Genomic DNA, 26693 nt, shown 5'->3' with positions numbered 1-26693 from the left:
CATTTGCTTGGCAGGTGAATTTGCCAGTTGGTGCTACCAAGATAGGGAGCAAATGAAAATGGTATTAATAAATCGGATAAGTGCTCAGAATGAAGTTCAGTGAGGAAAACAGAATTGTACCAGCCATTACAAATGCCTGCAGAAGCAGAAGAAATGGCGAAGAATGGGCAAATGTAACAGAAAAATGTCTGGGGTTGAGGGTGAGGCCAGCGTCCCTCAGTGGTGTGGGGCTGTGGTTGAAGCAGCCATAGGGGAATGCTCTAGACTATTTCAGGCCGATAAGGCTATAGGTAGACTTGGAAACTGACCTACAGATAAAGGAATTTGGGACTTGAACTTAGAACAACTTGGAATTGCGCATTTTTAGTATGTAAAAAATCCCGATTTGAAGACAGGTGCCAATTCTTCTTCATCTTCACCGGAGATGGAATCAAGTTTCCAGAGTTTGGGTGGATGCAGGCGAAACCTGGCAGTGAACGTCATGAAACATCAGAATGGGGTTTTGAGAGAAGGTTCTGGTTTCTGATGAGATTTTGAAAGCGGGCTCTGTCTTCATCTCGTCAGGATGGATTACCTCCATCCCTCGGTTGTTGCTGATGGCTGGGCCCCGACACCGAGACCCCCCACCCCCACCTGCTTTTACGCCCCCAAGAAGCTCCAGGTCTCCCTGTGCCCATCTGTGGCCCTCTTTTCTGGGTCACGGGCTAGCCGGAGTCAGATACCCTGAGCTAACCGGATCGTGCTTCTTTGTCTCCTCTCTTGCAGTACGAGTTTAAAGCCAAAAACATCAAGAAGAAGAAGGTGAGCATTATGGTTTCAGTGGATGGCGTGAAAGTGATTCTGAAGAAGAAGAAAAAGGTAAGTGACTCTGAACCAGAAAGCAGGAAGGACGGGAGCAGGGAATGTAGGCGTGGGGCGCCTTTTCCTTCTAGGCCGCTCTCTGGACAGAATCCTTCCTCATCTGGGGAGCGGTCTGCCTGGACCAGCCATGGTGTCGAGAGAAGTGAGGCTGAGGCCCATGGCCCGGGCAGCCGATTGGCTCCGTGAGTCCTGTGTCCCTTGGGTGACAGGGCCCACCTCCTGTCACCCTTGTCTTTTGTTACTGTACCTTGCAGTCTTGATCTCAGGAGATACTTTAAATTCAAGTGATGACGGGTAAGAGGGTTTGGCGGGAGCGGATGAGGAAGCTCCATTAGCAGCTGTCGCCTTCTGTCCCAGGAATGACCCTCAGTCCCACCTGAGGTGACGTCCAGCCCCATTGTGTGTTCTGTTGCTGCTGTTACAGCCCATCTGTTTGAACAGTCCTTCGAGACCCGTCCGCCGCGGCTGTTCAGTGTGCGGGAGGCTGGGCCAAGGGTCTCCAAGGCGGGAGGAAAGGGAGGAGGGACTGAGCCGTTCGGAGGGCATTCCTCTGAGCTGGGCTGAGACAAGCAAGTGGGTGTATGTTGCCTCAACACGTGGCTGTTTTGTGTTAGTTGTACGTGCCGTGGGAGAAAGATGTTACTAACCCCTGGGAAGAGCTAGGTGTCCATATTGGCAGAGGGTAGAGTGTATGTTTCCAGAAAGAAACGGAAAGGGGCTTGGTTGATTGAGGATAGAGGAGGAATCTTCTTGTTTCTTTGTTTCTGAGCTCTGCTGATACTTTTTTAATTTATGATAGCTTTGTTTTATACGTATATGTTTTTTTAATGTTTGTTTATTTTTGAGAGAGACAGAGACAGAATGCAAGTGGGTTAGGGGCAGAGAGAGAGAGGGAGACACAGAATCGGAAGCAGGCTCCAGGCTCTGAGCTGTCAGCACAGAGCCCGACGCGGGCCTTGAACACACAAGCTGTGAGATCATGACCTGAGCTCTCAAGCTGCCTTTCGTTCCAAACCTAAGATGCTGTTAATTCGAATGGGAATCAAGGCAGGCTTTGAGTCTGGGGGATATGGAAGTAAAGACAAGGGCCTGGTTGTAGGTGACATAAGCTCGGAGAATCGAGTGGTTGAGAGGGGTGTGGAAGGGTGTTGGCAATCCAAGGATTTAAATCTGCTCTGTGTCCTCGACCAAAGACATTACCCAGCGTGTGACCAGATGCCACACAGTGGTGGGGACTTGACTGCTTCCTTAGGTAGCCCATTTTTTCTCTGGACAGCTGGAGTTTACAAAGGTCTCCCATGTACTAAAACTTGCTCTCTTATGCTCCCTAAATATCTTTAAGGGTGGTTCAAGAAAGTGTTATGGCTATGAGGTTGGAAGTATATAGGAAAAAATAGCACATGATACTGTTTGTAAAGAACACCTTAAAAATTCACAAGTGGTAGAGAATTTGTAATGGCGTCTTAGATGTTTTTGACCTTATAAACCTCCACAGCGGGACCACAGTCCTTGTCTTGTTCTTATTCCAAGGGTCTCTTTTCCGCCCTTCCCCCACCACACATACATGTGCACTGTGGTTAACCGTGGGACGGCCTTGAGAATATTGTCCTCTTAGGAGTCCCTGAGCAGGAGAGTGGCTGAAGCAAGCTGAGGCCCATCAGGTGGTGGTGTCCCTGGGCCCCAGTTAAATAAATCACGGATGACAACCATGTGGATTTAAAAGCGAGAGATACCCTCAGGAAAAAACGTGGGTCGGTGCCACCTGAGCTCATGATTCAGGAAGCCGGGCTGAGTCCCAGCTTGGCTTTTGTCACGAGTGTCCTAGAGCTTTGCTTGGCCCTTCGTGTGTAGGGGGGGAGGGGGGGTGTTGGGGGGGGCAGGAACCTGTGGCTCAGCGCCCTCAGGTCCTACCTGATGAGGCGACGGTTGTAATGTGAGGGCACTTTCCACATCACAAGATGCCTTCCCGCCCGTTCCATCCATCCCTTCGTCAGGCCCGCTGGGAAGGTCTCGTGGACACGTGATCACCATCCACGGCACCCGGTCGCCTGGGAAAGGCAGCCACTCGCGCCGTGTCCTCCCCGAACCGCCATCCGGCCGGGCGCCAGGCAGTCGGCCTTTCCAAGTCCGAGACTCTCCTCACTTTTCGAGGTTAGGAGCCTGACCGGACGCTGACTTGTACTTGACAGAGGTCAAAAGAGGCTGATGGGTAGACCAGCCCACCCCTTCCTTTATTCGCTCTGAGACGTCCAGCGGTTTCCCGGACCAGCTACACTCACGTTAGCCCAACGAGCCTGCAAATCTCGGTTTTCCTCCATGGGGGGCAAGTGATGTGAGAAGGCAGATTGCCAGAGGTGGTCCGGCGAGCGTGACGCGGAGGGAGTCCGCTGTGTGGCGGGAACGTTTCCTGGTCTCTGGCTCCGTGGTACCCAGGTCCCCGGGATGTTGGGAGGGGCCTTGTCGGGCGCATGCTGTCCGAGGGTCTGTTCCACAGGCTCATCACTGACTTTGGTACCTTCCTGGCACCACCCGACCCCCTGCCATGCATGCACACTTCTGGCTGACATCACCTTTACTTTCCGTTAGGTTCTGTTTCAAGGTCTGCTGTCCTGGGGCCTCTTCTGTCTGTCCCTTTCGGGTAACTTCGCATACCTCTGATTTGATCCATTATGATGGCACTTTGCGGTTTTGCCCTTCAGGGACGGTCTTACTGCCATCTCGCTGTGCCCCTCCCGTGTCTTGTACCACATGCAGCATCACCCCCACTCTACCTCGGAAAAAAATGATGTCAAAGAGCCTTAGATATTTGGCCCGAGATCACACCACACGTAAGGACACCTGTGTGCGGAACGCCACCTGGCAGAGACGCCGGCCCCCTTCCACTGGGTGATGCAAGCTGAGCGGGGGAAGCGTCTCCCCTGGGGAGCCCGTGGGGCCTTGCGACTCATTTTGGAACTCCATCCCTGGTAATTGCTAGTGCAGGTCCCCCCTGCAGCTGGCCTAGGGAAGAGGTGATCTAACAGGCCTTCCCTCGATCCGATTCTTCTGATGCCAGGCTTGGGAAGGAAGGGAAGCCTCCCGACCTGTTTCCTCCGCCCCTGCCTGGTGTCTGTTCCAGGCGGTGGTTGTGAGTCAGATGCTGCCTGTAAGCACCGTGACTGCGTGTGCTGCCTCGGACAGACTGTGTGCACGCTAACAGCCATCAGCCTTTGCGGCGTCTTGTTCCCCTGGGACCGTCCTCTACGATCCGAGTGTGTGGATACCGCCCCGATGTCTGTGTGCCTGTCTGTGTCTAGAATGGAGAGGGACTGGGTAGAGACCTGCCACACCTGCCTCCCCGGACATGGGACGGTCTGCAGGTTTGGGTGATGGCCGTCCTCATCGGGTTAAGAACAAGAGCTCTTGCCGGGTAGCCGAATGTGCAGAAAAAGTCACGGCCGATGTTCAGCCGTGGGCACCCGCGTCGGGACAGCCTGACGTGCTCCACTGATGAGTCCGTGTCTGGGCTGCAGCGGTCCGTCCAAATGTCGAATAGCCCCCGCTTCCCGCAAACACGCTGACCTTCCGTGGGTTCGTGTGCGTGCCGGAAGGAGCCCTTGGCTGAGGAAGGAAGACCTGGCTCCGAGCCCTGGCTCTTCCCTCCCTCGCTGCATGGCCGTGGGCAGGTTGTTTTGCCTTCTTGAGCTTCAACTCTCAAGAGTCCGATTAGGTGACCACTTTCACTTCGCCAGCTGGAATATTCTGCACCAGCTCTGGAACCGTGCTGTTGGCCGCTCCCGTATGTCTGAGGGGGTCACCTGTACTTAGGTCCTTGAAGCCTACTGAGCTGTGGATGAAGTAGACCCTAGAGGCCAAGCGGGCTTACGTGTTGTTGCTTCCTGATCCTCTGAGGTCAAACACTTCCCAAGGCAGCCGCCCTTCCCCGCCCCACCGCCTGTCTGGGCCTGGGGAACAGTGCAATGCATCCTGGCGGGGGGGCGGTGGGGAGAGAAGTGTGTTTACAGGGATTCTCTGTTCTCCCAGGAACTTTCCAAGGGCAGGGGCCACTGTTGTAAGCTCAGCACTTACTTGGGGGCCTGGTGCATGTGGTGTGTTTTCAGTTATTATGGCTGTCGGCTTGCTGGATGAGGGAACAGGATTTGTGTGTGGTGATATCCTCAAATCAGGAGGAGCTAAACACTTAGCAGTTGGATCAAATGACGTCTCGTTTGTTACTTTGGGCCATCACCTTCCCCTCCCTCTTCCTCCTCCTCTCAACTTGCCCGTTTGAAGAAACAGAGACAAGAGCCTTCCCCAAGCTCAGAAAGGCCTCCGTGGAAGTCACTAACGTCGGTGGTATTATGAGTCGGACTTGCTCAGTGACTCTGGTCTGTGGTACTTGATTCTAGTGTAGGCGGTAGCCAAATATTTTGTGATTATCTCTCCCTGAGACATAAAAAAAATATGTATCTTTTTGGTTATATTCGTAAGTGTCTAAAAAAGGCTGCCGTCTTGAACCGATGCCGGCAGATAATGAATCTCAAATTGCTGTGACTCTTGGTTTATATTTGTGGTGTGAACCCCACTATTAAGTGGCTTTGTCATCTTCCAATCAGTACATTTTCCTCAACTCCCAGCCAAACCCAAGTAATTAGTTTTGCTGTGTATATAATAATGATTATTCATTACAATCCCGGAATCACACTATAGCACTCTTTGCTAGGGAGTGGACTTCTCAATAAGAAGGATTAGTCTTGAACTTCGTCCAATGGATTTTTCTACAAAAGGACCTGAAGGGCCTCAGTTTCATGTGATTTCTCTTCTAAACCAATGACTTAGTTGGGATCTCCTAAGGCAACATTCTAGAAAGGCTCCATCGTTCTCATTAACAAATGTTCATTGTATGTCTACCATATTCAAGGAACTGAATAGGATCTGTAAGGGTACTAGACACAGACCCTTTCCAGCAAAATTATTTTTAATGGCACTATCTGTACACGTAGGTCTATAGCTCCTACACAATTGCATGATGGTGATTTATATCTTTCCCCCATGGGCTGTGAGCCTTTAGGGGCAGGGACCCTGTCTTCTCTCTAATCCCGTTTCATCTGTTTGGGAAGGTAGCAGACGAGAGGGAGCAAATTCGTGAAAGTAATGACACTCTAAGATGGTAATGAGACGAGCTAACAGTAATGGCTAACACTGATACTGAGCACCTGCCATTTGCCAGGGCTGTTTGGCGCACTGAATTACTTAGGAAATGGTCACCATCGTCCTCTGAGGTACGTACCGTTCTTTGTGAAAGAAGGTGTAGCAACTTACCCAAGACCTCACATCCCATCAGAGGCGAAGTCAAGATTTGAACCAGGTCTGTCTTGCTCAGATAAGTAGATTGTTCCCAGTATCATGTTCCCGTGTGTGCACTTACCTCTTCAGGCTGCTTGGAGAAAAGCCACTCCGTAGAAAACGCGTCACTAATTAATCCAGGGTCTTTAACTGCTAGCCTGTACTCTGTCAACTGGCCTATCACATTGCGGGAAAACTGGTTCCCTGTCCGAAGAGAAGCATTCGCTATCATGGAAACACAGAACTCAAATCTAATTGAGTGAGAAAGGGAGGCGCTTAGAATTATAGAAGCAGGATTTAGGAGAAAGAACTTCAGAAATGATCTGATCTGATCCCCTGGTTGATGAGTAAGCAAATCAACAAGAGAGGCACAGTGACTGTCCTAGGGTTACCCAGAGATAACTAGGGTACATAGTTACTGATGGAGCCAGGACTAAACTTGGTCTGGTCTTCTTTCTACCCTGTTATGTTTCCAGGCCTTCTTTATTTTCTGCTAACTTTAAAACATGCACATTAGGAATTGCGTACATTGTGTGAGAATTTACTAGCAAGCACTTCAGTTTTGAAATGTGTTTTCTATATCCAGTATCCATAGGTTATGCCAGAAGATGCGTGATAGCTATATTTTCAGACTAATCCTGTTCCCTCTGGAAGCATGGAGAACTTGTCAAGCTGAGTTAATGAGACTTTTGCAAGGTTATGCTTTGGGCTCTTTGATTTTTTTGTTTTGTTTTTGTTTTTGTTTTTTGAGAAATCCCCATCGCTGCCAGGAACATGAATAATGGTCAAGCTTACAGACGTTGCAATGTGCCTACTGGTAATTTCCAGTAAGGGTAGGAAATAAATCTCGATACAAATCCTTCCTCCACTTTTGGGGAAGAGCTTCAGAGATGCCGTATGCATTTCTGGGCTCCAAAGGGAGACAGAACAGCTATGATGATTATCCCTAACTCTCTTTTGTGGTTTTGGCCCTTCAAGGCAGACCTACGTCTGACCTAGTTCCCAGGTAATATTCCTTGCCGGGAGATTTTGGAACGTCAAAATGGCTGTAACTTTCCATAGAGGACTGGCCATTTGCACCCACTAGATACAGGACGTGCTTACCCCATTCAGCGGTCTTATAGGAACATACCCTGTAAGCCCTTTACCATTTGTAGGCGACAGAGAGGGACGTTCTTTGATTCCATCGCTTGGAGTAGCAAGGAGAACATGGGTCGTGGAGGGTATACGAGTTGGGTTCAATTACCACTGGACTAGGTGAACTCAGATGGAAGTAAGTTACCATCTCCGAGGCTTAGTGTTTATCTTTTAAGGTTGAGATCAATTTTGATAACGCAAAGGAAGCATTATATAAACATCGTTAAATGAAAGGAAGACTTCTCTCCCGTATCAACTGGAGAATTTCTTGCGAGGATAGAAAATGAAGCAGTTATAAAATGACTTTCCTGTATTTTTCTCACTTTGTGTTATTCTAGGTCCTCCAAAAAGCACATGCCAAGACAGGATTGAATTCCTGTGAGAGAAAATGGGGGAGGCCCTGGGAGAGGCTGGTAGCTATCCCATTTCTGAGTGGGTCTGATTCCAAGGGGAGGAGAGAGCAAGGAAGGAAGGAAGGGTGGATGAAAGTCTCGTAGATGGCGGTGTGCTCTGAGGAAGGTTTGGCAAGACTGTCAGGAGATTGTGAAGGCAAAGTCCCATGTGGGAGGACTCCCGTGTCTCCCAGAAACGGGCCTGCCCTGCGCACCCCTGAGCACCCCTGATGGGCCGGGAGCATCCCGGAAGCAGGGCCCCTCAAAGAAGCAAGAGGACGGGCTTCAGAATTCCACCCCTGGGATCTTGGTTAAACTCCCTGTAATGGAAGATCGGTAGGGCACATCCTTGCAACGACAACTTCTTAACTCCAGAAAATTCTGACTAGCCAATAATATGACGCAGAGCCTTCCCTCACGTTAAGTTGATCTATCCTGTTGACTTTTTAATTCCCTTGGAGTAAGGAATTGATAAGAAGAAGAGAAGGGGGAGGGGAGACTGATGGCAGAGGGAAGGCATAGAGAGACATGGGTTAGCGAACCCTAGTTCAGGGGCCTCCTGAAGGTCTCGACCGTGCTGTGAGTGTCCTTGGCAGGTGCAGAGGGGACAACAAGCAAGAGAAAGGAGTTACGTGTGTACAGGTACAGCGTGGGGGGCTGGCAGACGGCCAGACAGCTGCCCCTAGGGTGCTCCCTCTCCGCCAACATTCCCCCTCTCCCCCATCCCTTTATATTTATGGAGCTGGTGAGGGGGCTGATCTTTGCCTCCCTGGGCCTCGCTTATGGGCCTCCCTGCCGTACCTGCTTGGACTCTGAATGGTGCCAGTGAGGCCCGCCTGAGCCTGGGCCTCAGGCTGAAGGAGGCTGAAGACCAGCTCGTTCCATCCTGCTGGTCCTCCTGGGCTGATGGTGGCAAACCCTGCCTCGAAGAGGTGTTGACAGCCTCAGGGACGCACCCCTCTCCCTTCCTCCACTCTTCTCCTTTCTCCTCTCTCCTCTCCACTCCCATCTGGACTTGAAATGTCTTCCTTTTCTGGCGCATCTTGGAGACTACAGCCAGTGGGTAAACAAAACTGAAAATTCCCACATGTAGCTACCAAGACTCCCAAGACCTTATTTCTAAGCATTAAAAAAAAAAAAAAGCTTTCAGATAGAAGCGAGAGGCACGTGAGTTTCTGAAGACAGTAAAACTACCACTCTCTCTGCCCTCCCCCAAATAAACTTAAAAAAAAAGTGTTCTCTGAAATGTCCAGGTTTCCATTGAAAATCACTTGCCACACCAGAAACGAGGAAAATCTCAACTTGAATGAACAAAAGATAGTCAAGAGATGCCAATACCGAGAGGACAGATGTTAGATGATCTGACAGAGACGTTAAGGCAGCCGTCGTAAAAATACTTCCATGAGCAGTTACGCTCTTGACACAGACGAAGTGGAAAGTCTCAGCAAAGACGTGGAAGAAAGCAGAACCGAATGGAAATGTTAGAACTAAAACCTGCAACTCCCGAAATCAGATGTAAATGAACAGGCTTAGCAGCAGAGAGGTGGTGCTTTCCAGACATGAATTAAATTAACCTCCGGCAGGACATGTGGTCCTAAATATAGATGTGGCTTAACTTAATATTTGATTACTTAATATTTCTATTATGCTTTTGCCCCCACCTCAAGCCGTATTTGAAACCTTATATTTTGCTGTGTAAAGAATTCCTGTGGTGAACGTTTATAGTGTGTGTTTAAAATAGGCATCCAGGGGCGCCTGGGTGGCGCAGTCGGTTAAGCGTCCGACTTCAGCCAGGTCACGATCTCGCGGTCCGTGAGTTTGAGCCCCGCGTCGGGCTCTGGGCTGATGGCTCAGAGCCTGGAGCCTGTTTCAGATTCTGTGTCTCCCTCTCTCTCTGCCCCTCCCCTGTTCATGCTCTGTCTCTCTCTGTCCCAAAAATAAAAAAAAATAAATAAATAAAATAAAATAGGATAGGCATCCAGGGGGCGCCCAGGGGACTCAGTCGGTTGAGCTTCTGCCTTCAGCTCAGGTCATGATCTCACGGCTTGTGAGTGTGAGCCCTGAGTCGGGCTCTGTGCTGACAGCTTGGAACCTGGAGGCTGCTTCAGATTCTGTGTCTCCCTCTCTCTCTGCCCCACCCCTACTTGTGCTTGCCCACGCGCACTCTCTCTCATTCTCTCATAAATGAATGAATGAATGAATGAATGAATGAATGAATAAATAAATAAATAAATAAATAAATAAATAAATAAGTAAGTAAATACAGGCATCCAAATTGTGAGTTACTTTGCCTCTGAGAACTCTCAGTGTGTCCGTTGGAAACTGGCCTGACATGTGCCAGGAAGGGTAGGAGGCGGCTAAAAATACTATCAACCGATCCTTGCTGGGTTAAGAGCAGTATCACAGCCAGAACAGAGATAGGAATGTGTGTCTGCAGATTAGACCACATGTAAATCAGGAAGGGATTCAGGCCAGAGTAGCAGGTGTTGAGGGGGGCATTGGCAAATACAGTGGGTACGAAGGGGGCACCTGGATGGCTCAGTTGGTTTAGCGTCCCACTTGGACTCAGGTCGTGATCTCACATTTTGTGAGTTCGAGGCCCGCGTCGGGCTCTGTGCTGGCGGCTTGGAGCCCGGAGCCCGCTTCGGATTCTGTGTCTCCCTCTCTCTCTGCCCCTCCCTGGCTCGCCCTCTGTGTCTCTCTCTCAAGAATAAACATTAAAAAAAAATTTTTTTTAAGAGGGGTACAAAGAAGGTCAGCTAGGGTAGTGAGAAATCCAGAAGACTTGTCTGCTGAGGAATGTTGACAGAGCCTGGGGTGATTTAGTTTAAAGAAGAGAGTCTGCATTGGCTGTGTTTGTACACATCTAGAGAGTTCCTATTTGGAAAAAGATGTACTCTCCTTCTTTCTGGATTTGCTCCAAATGGGCCATTCCTGTATTAAAATCTTGCAGGGCAACAAGTAGCAGTTACAGGAAGGTAACTTTTGAAAAGAAATAGTTAATTCTTTTTTTGCCTTTTTTAAAGTTTATTTATTTATTTTTGAGGGAGAGAGTTGGAGAGGAGCAGAGAGAGGGAGGGAGAGGGACTCCCAAGCGGGCTCTGCACTGTCGGCGCAAAGCCCGATGCGGGGCTTGAACCCACAAACCGCGAGATCAGGACCTGAGCCCAAATCAACGCTTAGAGATTTAACCGGTTGAGCCATCCGGGTGTCCCCCCAAAACGGTTAATTCTTGAAGCTGAGTTTCCTTGTCTGTAAAACAGCGTTTGATACCTAATGCTTGTAAGCCCGTCGAAAAGCCACCTCTGTGGGTTGGATTGGTATTGAGTAAGAGTTTGGGGGTGAAATGGCGTGTGTGTGTGTGTGTGTGTGTGTGTGTGTGCGCGCGCGCAGGTACATACACCTGCCAGGTGCGTACGGGGTTGTGTTTGAGTGTTCACGCTGGAGAAATGCGTCAGGCCGAAGGGGCCTGAATATATAGTCCCCCCGCCCCCGGCCCCGGGGGAGGCCTCTGTCTTCACACCCCCAGCGCTTTGAGAGCCACTGCCCTGTGCTCTCTGACAAACCCCCAGAGCTGACGGTGTTCGTTCCACGGTGATTAATCCAACGTACACTTGCTTGCCTTTCACTCTGCTTGATCCCCATCGACGGAGAGAGGACTGTGAGACTCCCAGGTTGTCCTGGGCAGCACCGCCCCTGCGGCAGAGGCCAGTGATGGTGCAGCAGGAGCCCCTGTCCCTGCACCTGGGGACCTGGGAGGTGGGGGTGCTCCTCCCCTCATCAAGCATCTGGGGCCTCTGGAACCGCCCCTGAGTCCTCTGCCCTAGCCCCCGCCCCCATCCTGTCCTCGTCCCCAGCTGCTCAGGGGTGTCCTTTGTGTTCACCGTGAGTTAGGTTCCCAGCCAGCACGAAGGTCCTCTTGGGTGACTACAGATGCGCTAGTTAACTCTCCAGGCCTGTATCCAGCTTTGTCCCCTTTGAGGAAGGGAGGGTGAGAATTACACTTCCTTTGCTTTTGACAGCACCATTCACAGCTCTGCCCCTTCTCCCTTTTTAAAAAAATATTTATTTTGAGAGAGTGAGTGAGTGAGCAGGGGAGGGAGGGAGGGAGGGAGGGAGGGAGGGAGAGAGAGAGAGAGAGAGAGAGAGAGAGAGAGAGAGAGAGAGAATCCTAAGCAGGCTCCACGCTGCCAGTGCAGAGCCAGACGCAGGGCTCAAAGTCACGTCCCATGAGATTATGAGCTGAGCCCAAACCAAGAGTCAGACGCTTAACCGTCTGAGCCCCCGGGTGCCCCTCTTTCTCCCTTTTGTTCCTCCTGCTTCTCCCACTCCTCTGGAGTGATATATCATCCTTTTTTTCCCCTTGGCGATTTCTCCATGAAATTGTGATTTAGAGTCTGCTTGCGGCCCCCTGGGGTGGCCTTGGCTCCCACCTGCCTCCTGTGCCCCGGAGAGACAGTCTCCTTAAAGTGTTTGAAGGAAACCGCTCAGACCAGACACGATGTTTTCTGTTTGGCCTCTGGAGCCCTGGGCGCCAGGCCTCTTAGAAGAAGTCAGGCCAGGAGCAAGTGCATGCGTTTGCATAGGCATCAGTAGCTCAATGTCTGCCCTGGTTCTGTAGCGGAGGACAAGCCTAACTTATTCATTTACAGCTTCTTTTATTGCAGAAAAAGGAGTGGACGTGGGATGAAAGCAAGATGCTGGTGATGCAGGACCCCATCTACAGGTAAGAGCCCCATCCCTACCTGTTGTCCCTTGGAGCTGCCAGGCTGGTGGGTCCAGACAAGTCCAAATAAATTTCTACCGCATGTCTCTTCTGAGACCTGTGGTTTCTAGACACGTAAGTACAAGAAGCAAATCGACCTCGTCTTGAAGATTGAGTGGAAAATTCTTCTCGGGCTCAATTGCGCCGTCTGGAAACGGTGAAGGATTTCGGCCTGGGGTTTAGGCCAAATCTTTTGGTTGTAGTTTGAGACTTTTCCGTCTTGTGCTAGTTTTATCTTAACCGAAACTTCATAATTGCATATCTGTTCCACCTCTCTGCCCCTTCAGAAACTGAGTGCAGATAAAGGGTTTGTGATCTTTTGGAAAAGCAGAAAGTCCCACGTATAATCCCTAGAAACTGCTTTCAGAGTGAGACTGGTGGGATTCCTCTAGAGATCAGATGTGTGCTCTCTGGGCAGGGGAATACCTGATGGTCACAGCACGGAGCGCCAGGGCCTGCTTTAGACCCTCGGTGGGACCTTGATTCACCGTGTGACTCTTGTGCCCCAGACTGCGCTGACCGAGCCCCACCCACCCCACCCCTACCTCCTCGTTTTCTTCACTGACAGAATGGGTATGAGCCCTTCCTTTGGGATTTGGGGGAACCTAGATTTCAGTGTTCCATCTCCCCTCAAATGACTTGCTTCGGATGACAAAATGGATAAAGGTTGGGACTCAACCGACAAGTTGGCAACATGGTGGCCCTGCCTTCCAGTCAAAGAGCGGATGCCTATGAAGTGAAATTTCCATTCGTTCAAACAAATACACAAGTGTGAAAACTCTCATGTCAGGTCCTGTGCTGGGTGACTGAGTGGATGATTCGAGTGAGTAAGTCACGGTCCCTTGTTCTTGGGGAGCGTCGGTCTAGAAGAAAATGGGGTCCCGAACCAGTCACTACAGCACAAGACCACGCGTCTGACAACACCAATTTCTTTCTCCAGGTTCCTGTTGTACTTTTAAACGTTTGTGGACGTGTTACAGCGTGTTATTGTCCAAGTCTTTTGCCAGTAAACTACGAGGCTTTTGCCGGTAAAGAACTACGCCCAGCTCACATTTGTATTTCCAGCACCAGGCCTCTGTGAATCTGGCCTAGATGCGTCATTTAATAAATGTGTGATGGGCGGTTGGAGAAATGCACTGAGCTGATATCTGAAAATTAACTTAAGTGTTGGAGTGATTCACAGAGGGGAGTAATCACTTTCTACTTGAGCGATAAGGAAAGAAACAGATTGCATCAGGACTGGGCTCGAAGGGTGTGAATGGATGAACCCCTCCCTGCCATTTGCATTTTGTAAAAGGAAGAATTTCTTGTTTCTTGGGTTCCCCCCACCCCCCACAGTGGCACATACACATACAAAGGCACCTCATCGTGGACGCTCCTCATGGACTCGAATCTTGCCTTTGCTTGGTTGAAAGGACTTTGCCCAAAGTTTTAATGACTTTGCCCAAACAAGCTGTCAATTTTATTTATTTTTTATAACAGCTTTATTTTGAGCTTTAAATTGAGCATACTTAAATGTGATTAATTTGGTAAGTTTTGACCTACGTGTACACTTCTAAAACCTAAAACCATCACCTTGGTCAAGATGAGGGGTATATGTTGCCCCCAAAAGTTTCCTTGTGTGCCCACGTATAATCTTCCCACCCCTCCCTGCCCCACCTCCCTCCCTCCTGCCCCCTACATCCCCAGGCAACTACTGATCTCCCTTCTGTTGTTCTAGATGAGTCTGTTTTTTCTCGAATTTTGTGCAGAGTCCTACAGTGTATCCTTTTGGGGAGCCTGGCTTCTTTCCTTAAGGAATCATTCCTTGTCATTGTATGTATCAGTAGCGTATCCCTTTTTAGCACCAAATGGGATTCCACTATATGAGTATAACTCTGTGCTTAGCCATTCACCTGTTGGTGGTTTCCAGTTCGGGGCTATTACAATGAAAGCTTCTGTGTTCACTGCAAGTATTTGTATGGACATACAGTTTCGTGTTTCTTGGGAGAATACACCAAGAGTCAAATGACTAATTATACAGTAGGGGTGTGTATTTATTTTTATTTATGTATTTTTAATGAAACAGTTCTGCTAGTGGAGTTTGAGACTTCCACTTCCTGCACATCTTTGCCAACATGTGATATTGTCAGTTTTTTTCTTAAAGTTCAGCCCTTCAAGTAGGTATGTGTTAGTATCTCACTGTGGTTTTCATTTGCATTTCCTAATGACTAATGATGTTGAACGTCTTTTCATCTTCTGTGCCCTTGGTGTATCTTTTGTTAAGCATCTGTTGAAATCTTTAGCCCCTTTTTGATTGTGGTGTTTTGTTTTCTTACTGAATTTTGAGAGTTTTTGGTAAATTTTGAATGCATATCCTTTATCAGGTATCTGGTTTGCAAATTTTTTTTTCCAAGTCTGGTTTGTCTTTTCTCTTAACAATGTCTTTTGAAGAGCAGACGTTTGCTTTTGATGAAGTCCAAATGATCAATTTTTTTAATGCATGGATTGCATTTTTGGTGTCGTAGCTAAGAAACCTTTGACTGACTCAAGATCACAAAGACTTTCTTCTAAGCGTTACATTTAGGTGTGTGATCTACTTTGATTCATTTGTTAATCTAATGTGAGGGATATATCAAAGGTTTTGTTTTTCCTCCTGTACGCGGATGTCCACTTCCAACCTCATTTGTTGGAAAGACTGTTCTTAGCTGAAGTACCATTGTTGAAAATCCATTACCCCTCTCTGTGTAATTTATTTCAGAACTCTTTCTTCTGTTCCATCCATCCAGGTGTCTGTCATGATGCCAGAACCACAGTGTCTTGTAGCTTAATAAAAATTCCTGGGAGAGGGGGCGCCTGGGTGGCTCAGTTGGGTGGGCATCCAGCTCTTGATTTCAGCTCAGGTCATAATCTTATGGTTCATGAGTTTGAACCCTGCATCGGGCTCTGTACTGACAGCATAGAGCCTACTTGGGACTCTCTCTCTCTCTCTCTCTCTCTCTCTCTCTCTCTCTCTCAAAGAATTAATAGGCTTAAAATAATTTTTTCAAATCGGGTAGTTTATCTTCTAACTATTCTTCTTTTTATAAAGATTACTTTCAATTAGTATTAGTATAGCACATCTTTTTTCATTCATTCACTTTTAAGAAGAAATATGCTTTTTTGTGCCTCTTGAATTTGGAGTTGTGAGTTCAAGCCCCGTGTTGGGTATAGAGATTACTTAAAAATGAAATCTTTAAAAATATATATATGCTTTTTGGTGGGAGGGTAGAAAACAGCAAAGAAATCTTAAATCTTACAGTGAATTTTAAACAATATTTTTTGGGGGTGCGCCTGGGTGGTGCAGTTGGTTCAGTGACCAACTCTTGGTTTTGGCTCAGATCATGATCTTGAAGCTTTGTGGGTGCTTGGGGTTTTTTCTCTATCTCTTTCTCTCTCTGCCCCTACCCCATCCACACTGTCTCTGTCTCTCTCAAAATAAATAAATACACTTAAAATAATAATTATTTAAAAATTTTTTAAAAATCTTTTAATTTTATTTATTTAATTTACATCCAAGTTAGTTAGCGTATAGTGCTATAATGATTTCAGGAGTAGGTTCCAGCGATTCATCTCCTGTGTATAACACCCAGTGCTCATCCCAACAAGTGTAAAAATTTTTTTTTTAATTTTAAGGTAGGGTCCATGCCCAACATAGGACTTGAAGTCACAACCCTCAGATCTGTTGGGCAACGCCTCCCCCCGCCATAAAGAAACCCCCTACAGCAGACTTTCTGGTTGTAGGTCTCTCATGGATAGCTTCCTAACCTATCAGAATTCAGCAGCCCACATGTATGAACAAGGGCATGAAGTTTCCCCAGTGTTGTCCCAGGTTTCTAGATACTTCTTTCCCACTTATGTATTAAATTGGGTGTTTTTGGCCCCTGTACTTGTAAATTTGTATGTCTCTGTGTTATGGGTAGACGAAAGAGGACTTTATTCTAAACTGTGTGCCCCATTTCATCATCACTAAGGACATTTATCATCATGATAATATGGGGACATTTACAAATGCGCTTTCTTTGTATACTGTTTCTTCCCCTCAGGAACCCCTCTGGTTTGATTGACTGGCATTGCCAAAGAATGCATAATTGCTTTTGGCTTTTATGTGTCTTTATTTTTTTTTTTAATGTTGATTTATTTTTGAGAGAGAGACCGAGCATGAGTGGGGCAAGGGCAGAGAGAGAGGGAGACACAGAATCCGAAGCAGACTCCAGGCTCTGAGCCGTCAGCACAGAGCCGGATATGGGGCTTGAACTCACGAACCGCGAGATCATGACCTGAGTCGAAGTCGGACGCTTGCCCACTGAGCCACCCAGGCGCCCCTGCAGAAACACTGGGTCCCTGCAGCATTTGCTTGCGGAAAACCCCTTTGTGGTACAATACATTCTTCCCAGCCAAAAGAAATGCCTTTACCACATCGGTAACGGAGTCCTCTTTTATTGACTCAGATGTTAAATTTAATTTTTTTTTTGCATCTCTCACATAGACTAATAGAAGCACGGGTTTTTTTTTTTGTGTGATGAAATATATGGAACATAAAATTTGCCATTTTAACAATTTTCAGCGTACAGATTAGTGGCATCGATTACACTTAGAGTGTTGCGCAGCCGTCCCCACCTTCCAGACCCTTTCCATCGTTCTAAATAGGAGCTTTGTCCCCATCAGCAGGGACCCCTTATTCCCCCTCGCCAAGCCCCAGGCGACCTCTAAATTCATGGAATTTTACGAGGTTAAACGCGCTGTGGTGGACTTGTACTCCAGCTTCGCCCGCTTGCAGGAGACCTCCGTCCTCTGTGCTGATTTGCTGTGACCGTGCTTTTCACTATGTTTATGTAAGTTTTGTCCCCTTGATCCTAGCTCTCTTCCCTGGAGCCACAAATACATAGACCTCATTTCCCTAACGTTCCCGAAGCCTTTCTTCATTGTGCTTTTCTTTTCTAGACTTCCTGATTTCAGAGCACATTATTTCCTCTGAAAATATGTTAGAATATTTTTAATGTTTATTTTTTGAGAGTGGGAGACTGTGAGCAGGAGAGGGGCAGAGAGAAAGGGAGACAGAGAATCCAGAGCAAGCTCCATCCAGACTGTCGGCACAGAGCTCAGTGTGGGGCTCGAACTCATGAACTGTGAGACCATGACCTGAGCTGAAATCAGGAGTCGGATGCTTAACCGACTGGGCCAGCCGGGCGCCCCAAAATATGTTAGAATTTAATACCGAATCCCAGATGTTGTCTTACCAGTGTAAAATACAGAGAACAGTTTTACTCACACGATACGGACTTCTGCATTCATTTTTAAAGAATGACATCATGCTATATTTTTCTTGTTTAACATACTGTTAGGACCTGGGTCATGATGGATTTATTGTCCAGAATCCTTAGGATTATGTCATGGCCTTTAATCCAGATTTTTTACTCATTCTTTATTCCTGTAGTTTTCTCTGTTTTATTTTTCAACCTAAGTACAAGAAGTTACATAGATCGTTGCCATATTAGATATAATTCTTTTGAACCCATTACTCAGAGTGTTTGATTTGTGTGTGTGTATGTGAATCGGGATTTATCCAGTAGGGAAGCAGGCAACTATGAGTGTGTTTGGGCCTAAGGAAGTTGTTACCGGATTTGGACCTACACCGTTGCAGCAGGACCCAAGAAGTAAAAAGTCCACCCAAGACCTGAAAGGAGCCATGAGCCAGCCCCGCTGTGGCTTATAAGTCAGAGTTCACAGGATGCCAGGCGGGGCCGCGTGCGAGAGCGGCATTGCAGAGGGGACAGGTGCAGACCTCTGCGGAAGGCTGTTGACTCTTCCTGGCTGCCGCCTTTTAGTTAGCTGAGATGCTTCTGTTCAGGGTCCTTGATGTCAGGGGGGCTGGCAGTTACGAAGGAGGACATTTATGAAGGAGAGCCGGCTATGGAGCACAGAAGAGCGAGGCCACCCTCGGTTCGCCGATACCTCAATGTCCGTTTCTTCCCACCGTAGCCGGGGATGATGCTTCAGAGCGTAGCTGTTCCTGCTTTATTTCCTCCGCCCAAATGCCACGCAGGTTTCTCTCATGAGCCATCCTGCACAGCAGCTCTATGGTGTGAGGAGAGCCAAGTTCTGGTTTAGCGGAACTGACCCACTGTAAAACCATCACACCAGATGGTAACAGGTGAACTGTCCCTCTGAGCTTTCAGTCAAGTGTAACTTGAATAAGAACATTTTCATACCGTATCAGTGATACTGTAAGGCTGTCGAATAGAACAGGATTAGGCCTGAAAAATGAAGGCTTCATGTCTTATTTTCCCTTGTTTCAGGTTTCACATCCCGTATTTTACCCTTTCTGGTTTAATGGCATGCTTTTTTTTTCTTTTTTAAGTTAAAAAACAGCTCTGGAGTAGTGGTACCATTACAGAAGTCACTGTGCTTTTGAAATTTCTCGGTCTTATTAGGAACTGAAGGAATTACCCGTCCCCTGGAGGTTTCTGATACCGGGGGCCAGACATACAAACAAAAATCCTTCTTTTTTAACCAAAGGAAGTAAATTAATTGACCTGAAGTCTTTAGGAGCCAGACTGGGAGAAGGTCTCCAGTTTTGAGTATAAATGACCAAACCAAGTGGGGTCCCCCTAGGGTGTCCAGCCAGTTCTCAGAAATGTCATTAGTTAACATGCCAGCAGTTGGTGAGAGGAGACATTAGAGGAGGTACGTTCCAGTTTGGGGCCCTCCACTTTGAGCTGTGCTGTGATTTGGAACAAGTCAGAGATAAATTATTCAGGGCTAGCTGGGGAAGGGAGGAAAGGACGCCTGGAGAGCTCCGATATGTATTGTTGATTGTGCCAGGCACCGAGGAAAACAGTGGTTTATCAGTCTGGGTCCAATCGGAAGACAGAATTCACACAGTGATTTACACAGAAGGATTATAAAGAATCATTCAGCTGTAACAAAACAGCACCTTTAAATTGGAAAGAGCACTCTGAACAGTCCTCTAGAGCTGAAAGAGAACATACGAGGAAGGACAAACTTGGGGGGGGGCTCCCCCAGGCTGGAGTTCATTTTCGTTTGTGGGAGGTGTGTTAGAGCCACTGGACAGCAGAGAAGCTTGCTGAGTGGCCGAGGCCAGAGCTGGTCCCCGGATGCTGGGAAAATAGAAAGCATCCCTTTTGGGGGCTGGGTCCAGAGCGGCAGCAGGTGCACAGAGGGAATCGGGGCATCCCTGTGGGTTGGAGGCCTGGAGCAGCCAGAGTCTTTTCTGGGAGGGCTGGGGGGAGGTGATCACCAGGGATGCCAGGTTACCGAGGGGCCGTGGCTGGGACAGAACATCACCCGATATCCTCGTACCCACGCTGTTGATTAACTCGGTAGCACCTGCCACCAACAAGACCAGCCCTTTCCTCCCACACATCCTTCACCTACACAGACAAACCCGCACGGCCTGCTTGCCGGAAAGGATGTGCTTGGAGGGATTCTGTCCATTATCTGAGTATTATTGAAAGAGCAAGAAATTGACCCTATCTGGCCGAGCAAGACCTCGTCCCTGCCCTCAAAGGATCTACAGTCAGACGAGACCGGACCAAGGTTACGTCAATCCTAAAGGCAACCCCATGTGTAGAACCAGTCATCCCCGTTCTTAGGATGAAATGAAGCTTCAGACGTCGTAGGTGACTCTCCCATGATCACGAACTAGTTAATCGTTGGAGGACTGTCCTCCCCGGGCTTCTGTCCTTAGGGTGGGCACACTGCTGTGTTCAGTGGCATCCCCCTTTTAAGATACACCCACACATTCATTTGCCTTCATGTTTTTATCGCTTCAGAGTTACCCATCAAAATGCAGAACGTTTTGCAGGACAGAAAACCCTGGATTTTAAGGTGAATGAACTGTTTTCTCTCCTGGGGATTGATAAACCTGTGACATTTGGGAGTGTCTTGGAAAATAAGGGACTGTGGTAGCATATTTCACTTAGTTAACAGCCAACAGTTGCAATGATCCAACCAGAGACAATGAAGGCGACGTGAGTACCCTCAGATTCAGGAATCACATTAAATGACAAAGTAAAGAAAAAGAATTTGATTTTTTTTTAATGTTTCCTTATTTATTTTGAGAGTGCATGTGAGCAGGAGAGGGAGAGAGAGAAAGAGAGAGAGAGAGAAAATGAATCCCAAGCAGGCTCCACACAGCCCAATGTCAGCACAGAGCCCGGCATGGAGCTCAAACCCACGAACTGTGAGATCATGACCTGAGCTAAAATCAAGAGTCGGACGTTTAACTGACTGAACCATCCGGGCACCCCGAAAGAGTTTGATTTTTTTTTGAAAGAGTTTGATTCTTAAACTCTAGACTGCTAGTGATGAAACCACAGAATGTGGAAGACACTGATTTTAAAATCATCCAGATCAGAAAAAAATACATTGCTTATAAAGGAACACAGTTCGGCTGATAGCAAAACTGGAAGACAGAAGACAGTGGATTATCTTTAAGAATATGGGGGGCTGGGTTAAGTGCCAAAGCTTAGAAAGTATCCTCTCATACTTTGTTTTTATGAAAGTGGGGTAGAAAAAATCCTAGGCAGCATTTTTAAAGACTTGCAAATAAACGAGAGAGCATCCACCCTAAGAGAGAGTAAGGGCGGAAGAAAGGCTGGCGTTCAGGAGGGTGGAATGCATAGTGACTCATAAAGGAGAAGTTTTATCAGAGGAGGGGACAGGGTCTGCCAGCCTCTTGCTAGGGAGAGGAGGGAGAAGCACGGGGCCACAAATTGGAAATCAGCAGTGGAATCAAACAAATTGACATTTAAAAAAAAATTTTTTTTTTCAACGTTTATTTTATTTTTTGGGACAGAGAGAGACAGAGCATGAACGGGCGAGGGGCAGAGAGAGAGGGAGACACAGAATCGGAAACAGGCTCCAGGCTCCGAGCCATCAGCCCAGAGCCCGACGCGGGGCTCGAACTCACGGACCGCGAGATCGTGACCTGGCTGAAGTCGGACGCTTAACCGACTGCGCCACCCAGGCGCCCCATAAATTGACATTTTTAAAAGGAGATAATAATACCCCTAGAAAGGCAGAAAGTCGAGGTCCCATGGGATTAAGATAACAGGGTTTAAAAATATGTTATTTTTTAATGGAATCAGATACTATCCTAACCTGTAGATAGGTAGAATCCCGTAATTAGGAGAAAAGATAGAATACGTAGTAATTACTTACACTGTTGTTTTGTGGATCCAGAAAAGCTGTCAGGATTCTTAGAGATGGCTCTCCAACATCCAGGCTGCCCCCCCCCAAAATCGGATCAAGACCTCCCAGATAGACAGCTCTACTCTCCAACCTCCCTCCCTTCGTAGCTCCACACGCCCAAGTCCCCACCTCAGACTGCTCCATTGCCACAGGAGTGGGACAGGGAGCCCGGGTACCGGGGGTCCTGGAAGGTCAGAGAAGACTGAGCAGATCTGGAGCTCAGACACCTGGGTCCCATTTGTGCTCTGTGCTGTACAAGGGACAGGGTGATTGCATCTTCCCATATATCTTTTTAATTTTTTAATGTTTATTATTCTCGAGAGAGAGACAAACACTGAATCGGGGAGGGGCAGTGAGAGAGGAAGACACAGAATCCGAAGCAGGCTTCAGGCTCTGAGCTGTCAGCACAGAGCCTGAGCCGGGGCTCGAACTCACGAACCGTGAGATCATGACCTGAGCCACCCAGGCGCCCCTGCATCTTCCCATATTTTTCTGAGATTGAGCCTCCTCCAGCCTTCCAGCATGGGAGGGCCTTGAGGGGCCCCTGCTGGACTGGAACCAGGGATCTGGAGGCAGCCTGACCTGTAGATCTCTCCCAGGCTCCTCCTGTCTTTTCTGGACCCGCCCGTGGAGGGATGGGAGTATCCATCACTGCAGCGAGTAATGTTTCATGTAGAGTTGATGTTTTTATTCCCTCTGGTGTCAGAACCTTTCATAGACTGTGCCTTTTCATACATATGCGTGAGTAGGAATTGCCCGATTTTCCGCATGGAGAAACTTACGAAGTAAGAGGGGAAAGAGTATCCTTCGTGCTCTCGGGCTTCAGTTAGTTCCCCGGGGGTGCTCTGTGATCCCTCATTCACCCCGGCGTTAATTCCCCTCGGTGCCAAGTCCTTTTCACCTGCTTCTACCTGTGGGCCCTGTGCACCCTCCCTCTCCCTAGGTGACCCCCATCTTCCGTGAGCTTCCTCCGCATCCGCCTCCCCTTCCACACATCGTGGGTCACTGCCTACCGTCATCGCCCCTCTGTGCCCTGCCCTCCTGTGTTCCAGACCCAGCTTCTCCGGTCTCTTCCCCATGGGCCTGCCCTTCTCTAGCCTCTCCATCCCTCCCTGCCGGTCCTCTCAGCTCTCCCCTATCCTGAAATAAATAACCCCTGCTGCCCTGTGCGAGAGCACATCTGTCAACCCTCGGCTCCCTCCCAAATCCCGGTGCCCACCACCCTGCCATTCCTCGTGGCCTGACCTCGCACCCTCCCCCGCCTATCGATTCTCCTCTTCTTTCCAGTTTTCTGCCTGCCTTTCTGTGGCTTGCAGTCCTACATAGTTATATGCACTCTTTATCTGTTTCTGTCCTTTTTCTTTCCTTGAAAGCAGGTTCTGTGCTTCAATTCTCATACCTCTCCGTGGGCTTGGCAAAGTCCCTTGAGCTCGGGAAGTCTCGGTAAACACGCAGAAGCACCGTAAGTCCCCCCGGGGGACTCACTGGCCTGTCATTTATTGACACCTCGGGGCTCTTTGTCACGTGCACGTGTTGGTGCACACGTCCAAGACCTACGTTTTCCTCTGTCCTTCCTCCTCTCTCTTCTCCTCCTCTGGAGGCCACTGTGTGCCCCGTGTAGATGCAGAGACAGGTAAGGCATAGCCCGGCTCTGCATGGTCCCCAAGGTGACTCCTTTCTGTGACATTTTTCAGGAAGTGTTCAGAGGAATACGGCTGAGGCATAAGTTTTAAAATGGCCACGTGATATATGCTTGCCACTAAGAGTAGTGAAGACTTTTTTTTAAATTTTTTTTATTCTTTATTTATTTTTGAGAGGGTGAGAGAGACACAGAGTGAGAGCAGGGGAGGAACAGAGAGAGAGGGAGACACAGAATCCGAAGCAGGCTCCAGGCTCCCAGCTGTCGGCACGGAGCCCGACGCGGGGCTCGAACCCACGAACCGCGAGATGGTGACCTGAGCCAAAGTCGGACGCTTCACCGACTGAGCCACCCAGGCGCCCCGTGAAGACGTCTTACAAAAGGAAGAGTCAAATATTCCTTCATATTCCCTCTAGGAACGTTCCACATGCAAATGTGCCCTCAGATGTTTTTCCAAAACCCGGCGTTGTCCTGTAAGTAGTTCTACGATGAACCTGTTTTTCTCTTGGTAATATATCAGGACCTTTCTTCCGCACCCATGTTTACAGTCCTTCCGTGAGGGCTTTGACTCAGGGTTCCAGGGTGGCCGTTGACAGTAGGGTTTTCGGGAAACACCCCACTCGCAGAGGGATTTGTGTCAGGGAGGCGGACATGGGAGACATTGCCCAGGAGTCAGGATAAAGGGCAGACTGGACAATAGAGCTGACAGCATTTGGAGGCACAGGCGGGGGTCAGTCTGTCAGGCTTGGGTCATTCAGACTAGTGGCAGTCTGAATAGAGAGTAAATGAAGGAGCACCCTCTTTTGGGGAGGTGCTGGGAGCGGCCCCTCCCATGACCTCAACTTGGCTCTCTGGTAATTTTACCTCTGCTCTTTCCGCTGGCTTTCTGCCTCTGGTGGATCCCCCTTGATTATCAAATTCACTCATGGCAAAAGAATGGAAACTTTTACCATGGTAATTCTAAATACGAAGGCAAGAACCATACATGTTTTGTGCACTGTATCCCCGGTGCCCGGAAGGGTCTTCGTACGTCGTAGGTGCTCCGTAAATGCCACGTGACGAAGCTAGGGCAGGCTCGATCCACTTGTTTGTACTAGAATGTTCATTTCGAAAAGGCCGTTAAGCTTCCTTATTTTCTTGGTGGCCTCATCCTCTGCCCTTCTCCATGGCCTAAAGCACAAAGCTGGCAGATAGTGAATAGATCTATTTACAGCAGAAAATTGAAGAGCCTCCAGAATGATCAAAGCTAAACCTTTGGATCAGTCTCTCTGTGCCAGACCTCAGTGGGCATCTTTTACCCTTACGATGGAACATCCAATTAGGCCAACTTTAGAAGACTTCACATCATTAAACGCTGTCTACCGGGAAGGGAATCACCCTGTGGAGGAAGAACCAGGGGAACCGAGAATCCAGGCCTGGTTCCAGTTCCACTTCTAAGTGATTTCTTACTTTGAAATTCCATTCCTGTTTCATTTTCTCCTCCTTACATGCATAAAGGGAATCCATTTGGAATTTGCAAAGCTTTGAAGAGGCCCAGATGGGAGAGTGTATGCAAAGTAAAACCAGCCATCTTGCCCTTGACCCCTTTCCCTGCTAACAGGTAGACACTGGCCCGGGCATCCGTAGGGTGCTGTTGACCTTTTATGTGACACAAATACTTTTGAGAGTCTGGTAAAACTGAATTCTCTCCCTGTAACAATTCATTCATGTACACGCTTGCAGAATTTTGAGTTTGGGACAATACATGGGCCTCATAGCCCTGTGGTTTATTGGTTCCAAGGAGAGACCCTCTGGTGTCAATAATCATTGTAAGTTATCTTTGAATATTTTGCTTCTTAAGCCAGGAAGGTTTATCATTGGCTGTCCTTCTGTAGGAGGAGGGAGAACAATCTCTAGCTTGCTTAATAATTTAGTGTTTGAATGATTGATGGAGTTTATCAGCCCAAGAAGCATTTGCATCTTGTTAAAGGAATCATCGTCTTCAAAACAAACCAATCTCGTATCGATTGGTGGGTTTCAGGTCACGTAAAGGGAGAGGATTTGCTTGGGAAGAACCTTTATGGTACACTAGGTGTTTCTGGATTCACGCGGATGTGGGAAACCTGGCGTAGGGTCTGTGTTTGACACTGGGATGATGGGCCAGGGGAAGGACCACTGTGTGGCCAACCTTAACCCCAAAGGCAAGCGAAGATTGCTTTCGGTCTGGAACGATAGCTCTGGTCTGACCAGCCCTTACTATCACCAGATGGTCTCCAGGATCGTAGAAGGACGCTGTCCCAGCTCATCCCCCAGGGACTGCTTGGGCATTCCGCACTACACAGCAGTCTAGACTCTGTGTTGTCATGCCCTGTCCCTCGGTCCTGGCTGGGAAGCTTTCTGGGTTCCTTTTCGCATCCTGGCACAGTTAGGAAGAGGATGATGACCCACCACTAGGAAGACTATAGCCAGTTGTGAACTGGGCTGCTTTTCTGCTGGCACAGACCCTCAGACTGTAGAGGTGAGCATGACTGGGAGACCCAGAGGGTGAGGCGTAGAATTCAGGAACTAGGCTAAGTTGTCGGCAAGTCCCCACACCTTTATTAGGAGACCCTGAGAAGCAGCTGTGGAGGACTGACAGCCTTCCCCAGTGGCTGGTGGCAGTCACGGTCAAACCACGATTGAGCGAGTCTTCCGGGTTCAATAACGTTTCTGTCAAGTTCTCGAATAAGAATCCCGAGGTGTCTTTTAAATACCACATCCACCAGGAACTGTTTCCTGCTTTCAACCCCACCCCCACAGTGGGGATCTCATTTCCGTTTCTTCTTTGTACCCAAGGCTCTGTAGTCCTTAAGTTCAATCTTGTAGCTATTTATCTAATATTTCTTAGTGGGAGCCACATCTTGTTCGTCTTTGTCTCCTTGACTGCCGTCTTGCACATAATTGTGCTCGATGCATATTTGTTAAATCGACTTGATTTCTTCTTAAGTCTTTGCACAATTCCCAAGAAGTGGGCACATTTATTCTGTAGACTTTTACCTAGGATTGATCGGATGGGTGGATGGACAGTCGAGTCGACCAGCCAACCTAACCTTTGTTGAGCGCCGAATGCTACCCGTCTGTGAAGGTGTTAGGAGACGGTGATAAAAAAAATGTTAACCAGAGACCATCAAGAACATATGTTCTAATGGAAGATAATACACAGCACACAGATGACCGTTAAAAAGGCAGCAGTGCAGTCGGGAGCCCTGAGAAGTGAGCGGTCACGTGACCTTGCTCAGCTCTGCTCAGGGAGCAAGCCAAACATGTCTTCCTACTGTGGGACTAACCACGCGGCAAGGCTGCCTTCGACAATCTACTGCCT

The 26693-nt window shown here is 48.3% G+C and overlaps 1 protein-coding gene across 2 annotated transcripts in view; it reads left to right on the top strand.

Annotated features, from left to right (window-relative positions):
• Positions 1-26693, top strand: part of CE4H1orf226 (chromosome E4 C1orf226 homolog) — a 283880-nt gene that overhangs the window by 199752 nt on the left and 57435 nt on the right. The window contains exons 3-4 of one of the 2 annotated variants that reach the window (XM_043567575.1): positions 766-858; positions 12383-12441. In XM_043567575.1, the coding sequence (XP_043423510.1) occupies positions 766-858; positions 12383-12441 (152 nt within the window). Of the gene's footprint in view, positions 1-765; positions 859-12367; positions 12442-26693 lie in introns of both variants that reach the window. The other variant, XM_043567574.1, reaches the window with a different exon arrangement.

The sequence above is a fragment of the Prionailurus bengalensis genome, chromosome E4 (genome assembly GCF_016509475.1).
Source record: "Prionailurus bengalensis isolate Pbe53 chromosome E4, Fcat_Pben_1.1_paternal_pri, whole genome shotgun sequence".
Taxonomy (NCBI): Eukaryota; Metazoa; Chordata; class Mammalia; order Carnivora; family Felidae; genus Prionailurus; species Prionailurus bengalensis.
The sequence above is the reverse complement of the archived record's forward strand: the minus strand, read 5'-3'. Positions and strand labels throughout refer to the sequence as shown.